Source organism: Kogia breviceps, chromosome 11 (genome assembly GCF_026419965.1).
Source record: "Kogia breviceps isolate mKogBre1 chromosome 11, mKogBre1 haplotype 1, whole genome shotgun sequence".
In the NCBI taxonomy this organism is placed as follows: domain Eukaryota; kingdom Metazoa; phylum Chordata; class Mammalia; order Artiodactyla; family Physeteridae; genus Kogia; species Kogia breviceps.
In genome coordinates this window covers 65,320,824-65,337,825 of record NC_081320.1, presented here as the reverse complement: position 1 = coordinate 65,337,825, position 17,002 = coordinate 65,320,824, and the positions used below count along the sequence as shown (strand labels likewise).

Genomic DNA, 17,002 nt, shown 5'->3' with positions numbered 1-17,002 from the left:
CCACTCTGGCTTCTTTCCCACCCCCTGAATGCTCCGTGCATGCTCCTGCATCAGGGTCTGACATCTGTGGCTCTGTCTGCCTGGAAACTCTTCCCCTAGGTATCCCTCAGTGCTCAAACTTTACCTTGGTGAGCAGCTTTCTCTGACCACCACCACTGTCCTCTGCACCCTTTCCCTCCCTCACTCTGCTTTTTTTTTTTTAACCTGTAGCATGTGCCACCATCTGGTCTATACTCCTTTGTGTGTTCCTCCCCCAGTAGAACTTAAGCAAACGTAAGCATCACACAGCGGAGACTTTGCTGTTTTGCTCAGTTCGTTGACATGATCCCCAGCACCTAAAAACAGAGCCTGGCATATAGTAGGTACCCAGTAAATATTTGATGAATGAAAGAATTTTCCATAGAGAAAGTCTGGAAGAATATATACACTAGTATTTTAACAGTTAGCTATCTCTGGGTATCATAAATATGGATGATTTCATTCTTTTTGCATTTTATGATTTTCCTTATAATGGTGTATTTGTGTGGTATCAGTTGTAAAAAAGACTGTATATATTTGTGATTCTTTTTTCTCCCTCCCAGATAGGTGCGTGCTGCTATGTAGAATGTTCAGCTTTAACCCAGAAGGGATTGAAGACTGTTTTTGATGAGGCTATCATAGCCATTTTAACTCCAAAGAAACACACAGTAAAAAAAAGAATAGGATCAAGATGTATAAACTGTTGTTTAATTACGTGAGAAACGTCTTCAGTGGCCAAGTAAACTGTCCATTTCTCTCAGAAAGCATATGAAATGCTAAAGCTATACCCAGACCTCTTAAAAATAATGAAGCAGTTTAAAACTTGAAAGGAAAAAAAAAAAGAACCCTGTCCTCAGAATTCTATAAAGTTGATTAAGAATGTTTCTTAAAGGTCCAAGAAGCAACAAACAGCATCTGAAGCCACAATCTATTATAAATACTTTATTTCAACTAGAAGGTACAATCTCTCAGGGGTTTCATAGTTTAAAAAGCTACAATCACATCATGTTGTAACTACATAAAAAACAGTGCTGTTAAGTGGAACTGCCTGGCTTAGACCATATACATGTCTGCACAGTCTTTATGGAATCTGCACAAAGAAATATCTTCTCCCGTTGCTCCAATTAATTGTTCTTGTATGTAAGTTTCTTTCTATTCCAGTATATCCAGAGTGGTGAAGTAACAAGGCCAGCCACGTAGCCAAAGGTTGCTCCAAGCGTGCAGGAGATGGGCCATTCCTGAGGAGAGAATGTATGAGATCAAAAAGAACAAATGTTTTATTATTACTTGAGCACAAGTGTAACCTAAATATTTCTATATTAAAGCTTAATGTGCTTTCTTAAAGAATGCCAAAAGTGTAATAAGGTCATATCTGCATTTATCATGAACACTAAAAATGTACACATTTTAGTTAATATGCATTCAACTGTAACAAAGGTTTCTGGCGATTGTAGATTTAGTTTGATGCTCCCCAAACTGCATGAGATACATGCTGAAATTACAAATTAAAACTTTGGGTCAGACTTTGCCATAATCCTGGACTCAATTTAGCTCTCTGAACTAGTTGGTAATTTTGTTTTTCTAATTTCCACATTGGCTTTTATATCAAATGAAACGAAAAGGGTGTATGCTGACCAAACCACAAGAAACTTTAAATTGTGTTAAAGAGAAAAGACCTAGAATTCAAGCATGTTACATGGAATTTATAACAAAGCAACTGCTTTCATAATAAAACTGATTTCACCTTTCAGATATAGATATTGGAACCACAGCAGAAGTTACAGAACTACAGCTTATGTGCACACCTAGAGTATAAGTTAAATGACATACTGGCTTCCAAATACCCATTTTCTCCAGCCATATTACATTTCACAATATTACATCAAGCCAAAAGTAAATAACGTTGACTTATTTCATCCTTGAGCAGTGCATGGTAGTCCCTAGGTTTTGAAAGGTCCTGCTTTAAAAAAATTTTCTCATGTTTATCTATGAAGCTTATTTGGTATACTGGAGCCATTTCTAATCTTTCTCTAGGGAAACAGGCTGTATAACTGTGGTAGAGGTGAACCATCTTAATGACTAGTTCTGTTACCTAATTAAGCTTTCTTGTTTGGTCTGCTGTTGATCTACCTTATTCCAAATGCCATGCAGCAGACAATAGTGTTAGACAAAGTTTCAGTCAGTGTGAACAAACTAATGCTGTTCAGAGAAGCATAATCTAATCCATAAAATTTTTCCCAGCCTTTCCTACATTTAAAAATGCTGTTGCCTAAATTATGATTGCTTTATGTGTTTGGTGAGCTTCTGTTAATTTCCATGACTTGAGCTTATAGCTATGTCTATTGCACAGATTGGGTAACGGAACACTAAACTTTGATACTTGAAAATGACAGCCTTAAATGCTCATAGCAGTCACAAATCTAGGATGTACTGTCTTGTATGGGAGCTTTGTAGAGATTTTTTTAAAAATATAAGCATCATCTTCCCCAATGACATGTGGAGAGTCTACTGGATAACTGGTCAGGAGCTTTGTCTCCTGAACTGGACAGTGGATGTCTTCTTTCTCCCAAGAAGTGGTGGTTTGCATTAAGTACCATGGCCTTATGTATGCTCAAATGGAATCTGATGTAACTTTCTCATTTAATTTTGGTCTGCTATTTTTAGATAGAATTGAAAAGAACTGTATAACTCAATTAGTATATTAGCTAAGTTGTCCAACACATGCTATAGAGGAATTAAGACAGTAAAGTGTTATACATTTATTTCCAACTTGCCTTTGGGGATTTGATGGGAATTTTTTTTTTTTCTTCCTCAAATTCACATCTCTGAAACTCTTCACACTTGGTTTCCTAGCCAATAAAGTTAAAATCTAGAATTTGTCCTGCCCTAAGAGAAATGGACTAGGACTCTGGTGTCACCTGTTTCTTGACTGGGCCTTATTTTCCTCATCTGGGAGGTAGAGGAGATGATCTCTAATCTCTCCCATTTATCAACTCTTAGGATTTTCTTCTTTCTTACAATAATCATTGTTGGACATTACCTTTTCGGCTTCATGTTCTTAAGATGGTAAAAATCCTGTATATAGATTATTAGAACTCTAAGCAAAGATGATTGTATCATCTGAACCTGAGGTGCCTTAGGTACTCTATTGACCTTGATGGGGTTTGGAGTTTCCCATTGCTTACTAAGAGCCTTTTCGTTGCTTTGGTTCTTTAGTATTTCTTTTTTGCAAAATCCTTTCTGCTGGTTTAACTAAAACCAAAGATTTTTTTTTTCTGTTCATAAACAGATTGTAGAAAAGTTGCCTTATTTTCAGAAGCATGTCTTCATTTAAGACTTAGGTTTCCATTGAAATTCAGGCCAAGCACTGGAACAGCTAGTTCAAAGTAGTGAAATATCTGGACAATAAAATACTTCAAAAATATCTTACTGACATGAATTTTGCTAGTGAATGAAAATACACTGCTTCAAATAAGGTCATGTGTGAATGAACTTAAACTTATAGTTAATATTTTTTTGCATATAGGTAATCAGTTCTGAAGTTCTTAAAAATAATTTTAGGGGCTTCCTGAAATCTTATTTAATATTTTGCTTATATCCTTATTCTATCTCTAAAGGTACATTTTAGGTTAGCCTATGTTGAATTATCACATTTCCAATAAGTAGAGCCTGCACTAATGGTTTTCATTGTGAATTATCTTAGTTACTTTAGGCATTGCTTCCATTTGGTTTTAATTATTAATTTGAAGTACCAAATTAAATACTGGTTTGTTGGTTGTTGCTTTTTCAGTGATTGTTGCTTTAATAGTGTCCCATCTTAACACATGGGGTTACAAATAAAATAATATGCATAGTTTACTATCTATGTAAAGCACTGACCTTCTTACCTTAGTAGTTTTTATTTAACACTCTATGTAAACATTTGGGATAATATTCTTTCCTCTGTTTCTCACGGGGTGGATCTACACATCATCGGCCAATTGTGAGCATCTGCACTTTGGTAAAGAGCACATTGTCAAAGCATAGGGAGAATCGTAATCCCTCATGAATTCAGTCAAATTCCAATTTGGGTTTCTAAATTCTATTTTAATCACTTTGTAATTTCAGTGTGGCTCTTTGTTTCCAAACACATATATACACATTTACACACACATTCTTTAAACAGCTGCTATACTTCACCTCCAGTGGAATGCCAAAAATGAAGTAAATATTAGTTAGAAAGTTTTGCCTTAAGAGGGGTTAAAGCTTGGAACACCTGCTATTCAACATGTCAAGGAATCCATGCCATCAGCAGATTAAAATGTTGGACTGGCTTTGGAGACTGTTTGCTAGTTATGGACCAGGCTTTCCTGCTTGATATTTTCTGAAATAAGTAGTCCTTAACTGTAACACAGTCATTTTTTAAAAGAGAATTTCTTTATATAAGGGCAACTTTCCTTAATAGGGAATATGGCAAAAGGAGCTGTTGCAGGGAGTTGGGGAAGGTTGCCAACGAACCACCTTTCCTCAAGCAATTTCCTGCTAACCTTAATATTGCTTTAAAAAAATTAAAACTATCCTATGGCAACAATTCATTTTGACTTGTCAAACAATCCTAGCTTAATCACATATTTTCATAATTAGAACTTGAAGTTTTCCATTTAAAACTATTGTCTCACATACGGAGATGTTGCTATTTAACGTTCCTCATGCCACAAACAGAATTTTTAAAACCACACATGGTAACATCATCTATTGAAGAGACAATTCAACTGCGTTGCTATAAACATTTCTCCAAATTATGATAATCTGAGATGGCTCTATATAATTATCTTGTTTTGTTTAAGGAAAATTGAAAACTCAGACATTCATGTAAAGGAAGTCACAAGTGATTACCACCAAACAACCATCATCTTTTTATCCAGTTCTTTATAAATTTAATTTTTTTAAATCTCTAAATCAAAGAAAAAATTCCTCTTGCATAACAAAAGATAATATGGACAAAAGATAATGCAACTGGGTAAAATTATTACAGTTACTGTCAAAAAGAAAAACTTAAAAAATGAGTAGCTGCATCATGTGAAGAAAGTATCTTGCTTAGAGTACTACTATTACCCTTTCTCTAAATCAAATGATTCCTTGTGTTTCAGCACTTAAAAAAAGGTCAGTGTTCTCTTAAAATAATCAGCATTAACAAAGGCCTGATATATAGGAACTTGGTACGTGGTACTACCAATAAGTTATTTTTCTCTTAGAAATAAAACATTTTCACCCTAATCTTTAAAAAAACATCTTAAATAATACAGATATAATTTTTTTTCTGTTAAAAAAATCAATATTATTGCTGGTTGAAAGACATTTCAAAATTATATAAGCTTATTTCTACCTGAAGACCACACTGCTTTCTTCTGATCAGGCATTACTATAAAACTCTGCTTACTTTTTAGGAAAGGAAAATGTACCAATATAAAGAGTTTGATATATTTCAAAGCATGTTGTAAGTAGTACAGAATAATGATTAAGAACACTGATTTTGGGGACTTCCCTGGTGGCACAGGGGTTAAGAATCCGCCTGCCAATGCAGGAGACGGGTTCGAGCCCTGGTCTGGGAAGATCCCACATGCCACAGAGCAACTAAGCCCGTGTGCGCCAGCTACTGAGCCTGTGCTCTAGAGCCCGTGAGCCACAACTACTGAAGCCCGCGCGCCCTAGAGCCTGTGCTCTGCAACAGGAGAGGCCACCACAATGAGAAGCCTGTGCACCACAACGAAGAGTAGCCCCCGCTCACCTCAACTAGAGAAAGCCTCGGAGCGGCAATGAAGACACCCAACGCAGCCAAAAATAAATACATTAAAAAAAAACCAAAACCACTGATTTTTGTATTAGACTGGATTTGAGTCTCAGCTCTGCCATTTGTTAAATATCTGACCCTGGGAAATTAATCTGGATGGAATCTAGGATACGGAATGACGCAAAGGAACTTCTTTACAAAACAGAAATGATGTTACAGACATAGAAAACAAACTTATGGTTACCAAAGGGGAAAGGGGGAAAGGGATAGAATAGGAGTTTGGGATTAACATGTACAGACTACCATATATAAAACAGACAACAGGGATCTACTGTATAGCCCAGGGAACTATATTTAGTATCTTACAATAACCTATAATGGAAAAGAATCTAGAAGAATATAGATATATAGATATATAGATATATATATTCTGAATCACTTTGCTGAACACCTGAAACTAACACAACATTGTAAATCAACTTTACTTCAATTAAAAACAAAAGTTTAGATCAATGGAACAAGATAGAAAGCCCAGAGATAAACCCACGCACATATAGTCACCTTATCTTTGATAAAGGAGGCAAGAATATACAGTGGAGAAAAGCCTCTTCAATAAATGGTGCTGGGAAAACTGGACAGCTACATGTAAAAGAATGAAATTAGAACACTCCCTAACACCGTATACAAGAATAAACTCAAAATGGATTAAAGACCTAAATATAAGGCCAGACACTATAAAATTCTTAGAGGGAAACATAGGAAGAACACTATGACATAAATCACGGCAAGATCCTTTTTGACCCACCTCCTAGAAAAATGGAAATAAAAATAAATGGGACCTAATGAAACTTAAAAGCTTTTGCACAGCAAAGGAAACCATAAACAAGACAAAAAGCCAACCCTCAAAATGGGAGAAAATATTTGCAAACGAAGCAACGGACAAAGGATTAATCTCCAAAATATACACGCAGCTCATGCAGCTCAATATCAAAAAAACAAACTACCCAATCCAAAAATGGGCAGAAGACCTAAACAGACATTTCTCCAAAGAAGATACACAGATTGCAAACAAACATATGAAAGGATGCTCAACATCACTAATCATTAGAGAAATGCAAATCAAAACTACAATGAGGTATCACCTCACACCGGTCAGAATGGCCATCATCAAAAAATGTACAAACAATAAATGCTGGAGAGGGTGTGGAGAAAAGGGAACCCTCTTGCACTGTTGGTGGGAATGTAAATTGATACAGCCACTACGGAGAACAGTATGGAGGCTCCTTAAAAAACTGAAAATAGAACTACCATATGACCCAGCAATGATGCTTGTAATATAAGCATCTTTAGTATTTGCTTTTCTTCACATGAAATGTCTGGGGAGCATAAAGCTTACAAGAGAAAACTCTCAAGAGCTATATAGCATATGGCATTATATTAACCATATGTAGCCTTACCACTGAAATAGACGGGTGATTCTTGCTCCTGTCATTTTTCATAACTTTTAAGAAGTACAAGTACAGAAACATTTTAAACCAACCACTGGTAGGCATTTCTATCATTTTTAAGAGTCTCCATTTGAATGGCTCTGTTTATTCAAAACTATTTATTGAGAGCCCCTACTATAAACCAAGCAGTTAAGGGGCAAACTAAGATTATTTAATTTTTTAGATAAATTTTAATAACACAAACTTTAAAAAATATGTTGCAATATAATTTTTGGAGAGGTATGTACTATGATAGATATCATGGGAAAACTGACCTATCTGCAGATCAAAAAACCTAGAAACACTTAGAACAACTCACAACCATTGGATTACTGGCTCTTTCAGATAAAAAAGGGAGATAAAACCCAGGCAGTTCTAAATTTCACACAAACTACTTTTTAATGTTTTGTTGATCATGCTTACCACAAATTTACATTTGCGTGACTGATAGAATTCATTTTTTAAAACCTACTTTCAAAATTGTACTGGTTTTAAATGATTATTTATATTTTCCTCTGAATTTGGTTTTAAGTGATGTGTTTTTCCAGATGTCCTTAAAGCAAATGCTATTGTCTGATGTAGGAATACATGTACAGATGAATCTACTCATCTGAATACATTTCTCTAGTTGTAACTCTTCTCTGTGCCATGTATACCATACCACTCTCCTGTGACTAAGAACACAGATTTAGGAAGAGCTATTTGTGGAGAGGTCCACAGTCTCCAGGCTGGAACTTCTTGTCAAAGTGACGATAAATGGTCCTTGGCAGGACCATGCAAATGAGTTACCTTAGCCAGCACTCTTCTCCCTCACATGAAAGTCCTGCTAGCAGATCATTTTCAACCTCATTGTCCAACAGTGAACTCACCTTTTAAATCCAAAAACATTTTCTATCAGTTAAGTATTATAGTTTTTTTCTATGCTCGAAATATGTAACTCATATTTCATATAAATTAATATTTCATTTTGGTCTGTCTAAAATACTGTATAACACCTTTAGTAACAGAAACACCAATTAACCTAAAAATATGTACCCTTCAATAATTAAATCCATAATCTTAGCTTTATCCCTCACTGTCATTATTTGCAGTGATTCATTTAATTATCCTTATGATCTCCAGCTTCAATTTATGAAAGTATTATCTGTGGTATCTGTGACTTTAAAAAATGAATATGTTTCACAGATATTAATTTTTTAACCTGATAAAACAAGAGAAAACAAAAAGGTTTTAAATATAACAATGCCTCATTTATCTGGTATCTGATGGGAATAAGTACAAATATTTTTAAACAACTTAAAATTGTTTTAAAGACAATCTCAATCCATTTTGCTTTTTAACTTTATAAGAAATAAGTATGCTCAGAAGAGATTTGATTCTCTGGGTCAATTCCATTTTGGAGACAGTAGCATGAAAGTCCAGAGTTTAAAGATATTTGTTGGTTTTCTAGGTGTAAAAGCTTCACATCTTAGCTTCAAATACTCTCCTACAAATACATTAAATTTTATGGTCTAAAATACAGACACTACCAGAGTGGTCATGGCACTTAAATGAAATTCTTACATGAAGAAAGAAACGCCATATTATAACTACTCAGCCTTTCCCGCCAAAAATCTAAGCTATGGCCATTTTTTAAAAAGAAAAGCTATGTTTCGGAGTCTCCAGGGATAAAGAGAATCATGGTGTCCTGGGGTGCTAGATCCTGAGTCTTCCTCTAATCAGCCAAGAAATGTTGAACAAGATGTGTACCCCTCTCCTCACACTTTGCTTTCTTTTGTGTAGAAGTGGGACTGAACTCTACCTTGCACTAGGGTTACCAGGATTAAGTTGCCTGTGCGACGGTGCCAAGCCCATGCCTGGTGCATACACAGACAGATAGGATGTTTTCTTTCTATTGCCATCCGAAATGTCAGACAGAATTGAAAATTACATGAAATCCAAATACCCTAAATACCTAAATACCAGGGAAACAAAAAGATGATTTAACAATCCACTCTACCAATTTAAGGATTATCGGGCAGAATGAATACAATAAACTGAGACAGTTAACATGCTCTAACACTTGGAGAACTCAAATAATGGAATTTGCAGGGTTTTTTGGTAATGCTAAAAAAAATAGTCATTAACCTACTCCTCTAACAGGTCATAAATGCCTATAACATTAATTAAGCAGTAACTATGTGTCAGGTTCTGAACTGAGTACTTTAGAAGGATTATATTATTTAATCCTCACTAGCAAGTGGCAGAGCCAGGATTTGAACTCAGTAATCTGATGCCAGAGCTCTTAATCATCCTGTTATCTGTCTATCTATTAATAAAACATGTGGGTTTAAAAACTTCATGGTAAGTTTCCTTTGCTCAGAATAACCAACAACAATTCCTAACCTCCCATTAATTTTTTTAATAACATGAAATACTAGCCGACTTTTGATAATTAAGACATTTTCCAGATGAAAAGCTCATAACCATCTATTCTGCAAAATATTTAGAGCATATTAAATCTGAATCTAAATTATCATTACCAAACAATTAAATTCCAGTCCTGGTAATATTTAAGTATCTGTTATAACTTACACAGACTATGTATTTTGTACACAGTAAGAACTCAACAAATATTTACCGAGTAGCTATTTTCATAGCAGATAATGCATCAAATTATACTGCACAAAAATCTTCCATGGTCAAAATATTCATTTTGTCAGTCAGTATAGCTATAAGCATTCTCTGGGGCTGAAGAGGGCTGTCTGGGTTATGGACAATTCAAATGTTTATAATGTAATAATTAAGGCAAGGAAGAGAAGCAAGATGACTCAATTATTTTTAAAGAAAACAATAAAGATGACCAACAGCGTAGTGGACAGCCACTGACCACATTCTCTTTCACCAAATTATCTTGCTGACTCCTACCTAGAAAGGGAAGGCTTCCTCCAACTATAAAGATGCCTGGTATCTTTTGTCATTTGTCATTACTTAAAATTATTTAAAATTCCTATTAGTAAGTGAAAAACATTTTTCATTGAGGTTATATATTTTCAATGGGCCTTTCTAGTCATTTAATGAGGAAACAATTTAAAAAATATAAATATTCTTGAAATTGCTCAGTACAGAACTCACATCATTATAATCTTATGTTTGGCCTCTGGAAATTTTATACAAAGTCAGGTTTGAATTCAAAGTAGAAAAAATGGAACTAAACATGCAAAAGTTTTTGTGAGGTGGATGGTGTGTGTATGTGTTTTTAAAGAAAGTATCATTGCTTAACCAGATACCTGTTTCTCTGACTGAAACATAAAACCAGATCCCAATTCAGAAAAGCTTGCTTTACCACAAACATATCAAATCTTTACTGGGCTATAAGGAATAGAGAACTAACCTCTCTTCCTAATACTATAATATTACAGTTTAGATAATGAAGTATATATAGTAGTTATCTTCTCGTGAAATTTTACTCTAGAAAAATCTCCATTCTGAGGCGACGCCATGATCTTTCATTTGGTTTATTGTTTCACTGGCAGATTCTGTCAGTACCATGAGCCACACGGAGTACTTATTCTGTAGTAAGGTTTATGAAGAAAAAAACCAAAACAGAACAAAAAACTTGTTCACTGAAAATAAAAAGTGAACAAAAAAGATGCCTCATCATTTCTCTAGTTTATCAGTAAATCACTGCTAAAAGGAAGAGGGGCAGGTGATTATTATATGAATAAAAGATGATTGGGCTTCCCTGGTGGTGCAGTGGTTGAGAGTCCACCTGCCGATGCAGGAGACATGGGCTCGTGTCCCGGTCCGGGAAGATCCCACGTGCCGCGGAGCGGCTAGGCCCGTGAGCCATGGCCGCTGAGCCTGCACGTCCGGAGCCTGTGCTCCGCAACGGGAGAGGCCACAACAGTGAGAGGCCCTCGTACCACAAAAAAAAAAAAAAAAAAAAAGCATTAATTATACATCAATTTTATTATTTCACCAACAGTATCTATCACAATTTTAAAAGATGATAATGAATAAGTGAGTCATTAACTTGGAATACTTTAAAAACAACTCAATAGTAAAGACTATTAAATAACCAGTATATTCCAGTCGAATGAAACATTCTTAATGAAGACCAACATTTGTTACATATTAAATTAGCTAGTCAGAAAATCTTTTTTAAAGTCAATAATTCAAATAGAAACTTTATATTAATTTTAAAAGTCTGATACCATTAATTTGGATCCAGCTCACCTCTTACTGTAAATAAGAACTGAGGTAGAAAAATGAGAGTCAGTAGCTAAAAGCCCAAACAATCAAAAATAGATAATTGAATTGTAAATAATCAAAAAATATATTTTCTAGGGAAACCTAAACCCAGATTGTACAAAGGGCATCTACTCCCCATAATTCAACATCTATTTCTGCAGTCTTATAAAGAGAAGATTTATACAAGTGTAACATATCAAACTTTTACACTCCAAAATATTCCATCTATACGCAAACTAACATGTTAATTAAATATTACCTTACCAACTCATAAGCTGATGGCCAATGGTGCTTTATATATAGATACTTTGTATCTAGATTTAATTGCATACATTTGAAAGTAAGGAATTAAAATACAATTTCCTGTGTATACTTTTCAATGATTTTGATTGTCCTGCAATTTAGAAATCACTGACACTACTGAATGAAATTAAGTTCCATAAGATTGTAACTTGAGTACAAACGAATCCCCATTTCCCAGTGATCACTGAGATGGCCAAGAAAATATAAAGGAAACCTTTATTAATATTATAACCTTGGGAAGGGTATCAGTGACACCACACACCCCAAACCTCCAGGGATTTCCATAACATATAGTAGGTAAAGACCCATCATAGAGAAGGGCAAACCTACCAGACTTATTGAATGTGAAAGAACAACTCATTTGTCTAGGAGACACAACATCTAATAGAAAGCACGAAGAATGGACTTAAAAAGTAGGCAGTTAAGTGTAAGACATATAATTCAGATCCCTCAAGGGCCTTTGGAAAGTGATATACATATCAGAGATTTAACCCAGCCACTTATTACCTAGGAATTTACACTAAAGAGAAAACTGGAGGGACTTTCCTGGTGGCGCAGCAGATAAGACTCCGCACTCTCAATTCAGGGGGCCTGGGTTCGATCCCTGGTCAGGGAGCTAGGTCCCACATGCATGCCGCAACTAAGAGTTTGCATGCCACAACTAAGGAGCTGGCGAGCCGCAACTAAGACCTGGTGCAACCAAATAAATAAATTAATTAATTATTTTAAAAAACCTGGACAAATCTGCAAAGATGTATGTTTTATGATAATCACAATAATTCATAATAAATTAGTAATAGTGAAAACTATAAATAATCTAAATGTCCATTCATAAGAAATTGGTATATGATTTTACCCAAATAATGGAGTATTATAATATATATATGCAAATTTTCACTGACATGGAATGAGCTCCATAATATGCTGTTGAAGGGAAAATAAAAGATTAAAAATAATATGTGTATTATGAATAGTTACACACATGAAGAGAGAGTTGCAAAGATTACTACCGAAACACAAATGGGAGTTGTCTCTGGGTGGCTGGATATTTGATCATTTTTACTTACTTTTTTTTTTTTTACTTACTTTTTATAATTATTAGTATTGCTTAAATTTTCTAAATAAATGTATACTGTCTTTGTGATCAGAGAAAAATTCTCTTCATGTTGGAAAAAGAAATATTTATTTTTTAATACCACAATTGATTTGGGAGAAATCATCTTAATAATTGGAAAAATCCATTAAGATATAGATTCAAAGATGTTTATCATAGCACTGTTTATAATAGTAAAAATAGTACTAAATGATCAATAGTGAATTGTTAAATAAATTTTGGAATAACTATATAAAGGTTTACTATGAAGCCATTAAAAATTACAACAAAGATGTATCCATCACTAGCTCAATGACCTTGGAATATTACATGTCCTCTAGGTATCAGTTTCCTCATCTGTAAAATGGGGATAAAAAGAACACTTATAGTGTTTCCCCTAGCTTATTAGCTATATCCTATTGTCCTAGAAAACAAAAAACCTGATGTTTATGAGCTTCCTCTAATATCACAAGCCCCTATTTCAAAACCCACTTTGCTATATGCTTTAAGAAAAAAAAATCTCAAAATCAACATTCAATTTGGCTATCAATCAAGCTAAGAAAATATGAATCTAAGACTACAAAGGCAATGTATATCAAAGTTAAAAATAGGGAATTCCTGAAACTTCTAGGCTGTTAAACTCCTATACATATTCTCAAACTAAGCTTGTTTACTCACCTATACATGTAGAAAAAAATAGTGTTAGAAGATAGAAACAGGCTGATCTGGATGCCTGTGGCACTGAGACAGGCCCTAATAAATCACCCAGATTACAGTGACAGAGGGAATTGGCTTCCCTACTTAACTGAACGATAAAACAATTTAAATATACATACTCATTAGGTTCATCAGTTTTACCATCACTGTACAAACATCTACTTTGTTGCTTTAAAGAGTTGAAACCAACCTGCCATGGTCTTCCCCAATCGAGTGGAATAGGAAAGGCTCCAAGCCATGTTCCTACAAAACTAGAAACTGTAGTGATCTGGAGACTATTCTCCCAAATGGATGTAACCCTATAAAACACAAATATATAAATTATTGGTGGTATATATCTTAGCTGCTGGGGAATCAAACAAACAGCATAAATTAACACTATACATATTTATATGTTGTTCATTTAAAATAAGCATCTCAAATTGACACAAATATTTGCCATGAATCATTAACAATTAATTGGTAAGAAGATATAAGTGTTTTTCAGCTGGAAAGGTAATATATGCACATAGTGAAAATCAAACAATACAAAAGAGTGTCTGCAATGAAAGCTAAGTCCTCCTCTCACCCTTATCATCAACTCTGTTTCCTTTTCCCAGAAACAAGTGCTATCACCAGCTTATTACGTATCCTTCCAGAAATATTTTATACATACACAAATAAACACACAATTTTGTTTAGAATGATATATGCACATCTGCATATATACACATATATATGTATATATCCTTCAAAACAAAACTGAAATGAACCATTTTATAAACCCAGTTTTGCTGTGTGTTTTCCCTTGTTAACAGTTTTACTAGTATTCCATTGTCCAAAGGAAGCATCATTTATTCAGCTAGTCCCTTATGGCACATTTCATTAAAGCAAATCAACTCTATTTGGTGGGGAAGGAATAGAGAAAGAGAACAAAATATTACAAAAGATCCAGTGATTCTGCCTACCATTCTAATTTATTAAGTGTACATCTTAGAGAGTAAAGGTAGAAAGACATTATTCTGCCAGTCTCTTAATAAGTCTTGGTTTCAGCCTGCCCCCTCATAGTGTGATCACTTAAGCATGTGGAATAAGAGTCTAGTTATAGTCGAGTAAAGCCCCACCACCATGCAATAACTGGAGTCCAAATATTCAACTGTTTCAAAAGCAGTGTTTAGTTATTATGAAGTTTATGAAAAGCAGTTTCTTCTAGCTAGTGTGGAAAAGGGGGGAAACATTTGTTTTGTTAGATGACTGCTGTCATTAGAAATAGGCCAATTACTACACACAAAATGTACACTGAATTAAAGTAATCCTGAATGACAAGTCATTGCATAAACCAATGCCCCATCACCTGTCCATCTCATTACTACCACTCCCCCACTACACGTTAAGAGCTTTAGCCTGTTTCTATTGAAAACTGGGGCTGGAAGATTGGAGGCAATCACCATACATCCAAATTTGTGTTATTTGCTGGGCTTTATTGTTCTTTTTTATTTTGTGATACATAAAGATGCATGTCAATTTCTTCAACTAGCACTCAACAGAACATAGATCTGTTCCAATCTTGGAGAGAAAAAACTGGTGAGTTGAATGTAAAGAGAGAATTGTACTGTTCAGGCAATTTAAAGGATTTTCTAAGGTAATTTTTGACTTTATGTGGTTGACAAATGTTGACTACCTTTCACTTAACACACAACTTCTTCGTGTTGCAATATGTAAAGTGATATGCCTAGAGATATAAAGTCTGGTAGAGGTTGAGATCAGAGTTTACTTTCTGCTAAGAAGAGTTTACTTTTTCCATTTTATGAAAGAGGAGGAAGTTTAGCTGGATTTGGAAGAATGGGGAGTATTTGGTCTTGAAGAACTGGAGAAAGAACTGCACAGCAGGTAAAGAGAACGTAAATTGGTTGAGGCCAAGAGGAAGAATGGGAAACAAAACTGGAAAAGTAGGTTAGAGTTCGGATTTTTTAAATAACAGCTTTATTGAATACAGTAAAAAACTTGCCACAGAAAACCCTTTTCCAGCCATACAATTCACTTAAAGTGCACAATCCAATGTTTTTAGTAAAATAACAGAGTTGTGCAACCATCACCCAAAACAAAACCCTTTACATTAGCAGTCACTCCTAGTTTCCCCTTCCCTCTAGACCTGGGCAACCACTAATCTACTTTGTCTATGGATTTGCCTACTCTGAACATTTCACACAAACGAAATCAATGTGAGGTCTTTTGTGACTGGATTCTTTCACTTAGCATAATGTCTCCAAGTTTCATCAGTTTTGTAGCATGTAAAAATACTTCAATCTTTTTTATTGCCAAATAATATTTTGTTACATGGATATACCACACATTTTATATTTTCCATGCATCAGTTGATGGACACTTGCGTTGTTTTGACTTTTTGGCTATTACACATAATGCTACTATAAACATTCATGTACAAGTTTTGTGTGGACATATGTTCTCATTTTTCTTGGGGGTATACTAAGGAATAGACTTGCTGATAACTCTATGCTTAACCTTTTGAGGAACTGCCAGATTGTTCTTCAAAGCAGCTAACCTATTTTATATTCCCTCCAGCAGTGCATGACGGTTCCAATTTCCACATCCTTTCTAACACTTGTTACTACTGATTACAGCCATCTTGGTGGGTAGTGAAGTGGTATCTCATTGTGGTAGATTTAGGGTTAAGACTTTAGAAAAGCCTTAAAAGTCAAACTTAAAGAAGTCCCTGAAGTAAAGGCAGCAAAATGATCAGAGCTAAGTTTCAATAAGATTTATGTACATGTCTTATCTAACCCCTAAGCTCCAAGTTCCTCGGACTACGGGGCAAGATCTGTCTTCACATTTTTCACTGTTATAGCACACTGTGGCCATCTTATATTTGTTAAATTAAGAGCAAATATCCAAGAGGCTGTTCTCTATTTTGTTTGATGTTTTAAGAGTGTTAATAATCTTACATATAATAAACGTAGAAAAAATGGAGCCAAGACCTAGTTTTAAAATTAGAAGAAATCTGTAGCCTATCTTTTTAAATTAAAAATTTACCTTTATTAAAATTATATAAATATCTTTAAAATCAAAGATCACAATTCGACTAATAATAATAATCCCTCCCCACTTCTGATTTCTGCTTCTGAGGCAGACACTTTCAAGTCTTCACTGTTTCTTCTATGTACTTCAAATTTAAAAGAACATACATGGGGCTTCCCTGGTGGCGCAGTGGTTGAGAGTCTGCCTGCCGATGCAGGGGACACGGGTTCGTGCCCCGGTCCGGGAAGATCCCACATGCCACGGAGCGGCTGGGCCCGTGAGCCATGGCCGCTGAGCCTCCGCGTCCAGAGCCTGTGCTCCGCAATGGGAGAGGCCACAACAGTGAGAGGCCCGCGTACCGGGAAA

The 17,002-nt window shown here is 35.1% G+C and overlaps 2 protein-coding genes across 2 annotated transcripts in view; one reads left to right on the top strand and one right to left on the bottom strand.

Annotated features, from left to right (window-relative positions):
- RHOQ (ras homolog family member Q) overlaps nucleotides 1-1,552 on the top strand; it is a 37,813-nt gene extending 36,261 nt beyond the window's left edge. The window contains exon 5 of the mRNA XM_059078345.2: nucleotides 582-1,552. Within this exon, the coding sequence (XP_058934328.1) occupies nucleotides 582-737 (156 nt within the window). The 3' untranslated portion in view covers nucleotides 738-1,552. The remainder of the gene's footprint in view (nucleotides 1-581) is intronic.
- Nucleotides 946-17,002, bottom strand: part of PIGF (phosphatidylinositol glycan anchor biosynthesis class F) — a 37,820-nt gene continuing 21,763 nt past the window's right edge. Inside the window, exons 5-6 of the mRNA XM_059078339.2 lie at nucleotides 13,812-13,920; nucleotides 946-1,256 (exon numbers count right to left, since the gene is read on the bottom strand). Coding sequence (XP_058934322.1) covers nucleotides 1,143-1,256; nucleotides 13,812-13,920 — 223 coding nt within the window. The 3' untranslated portion in view covers nucleotides 946-1,142. The remainder of the gene's footprint in view (nucleotides 1,257-13,811; nucleotides 13,921-17,002) is intronic.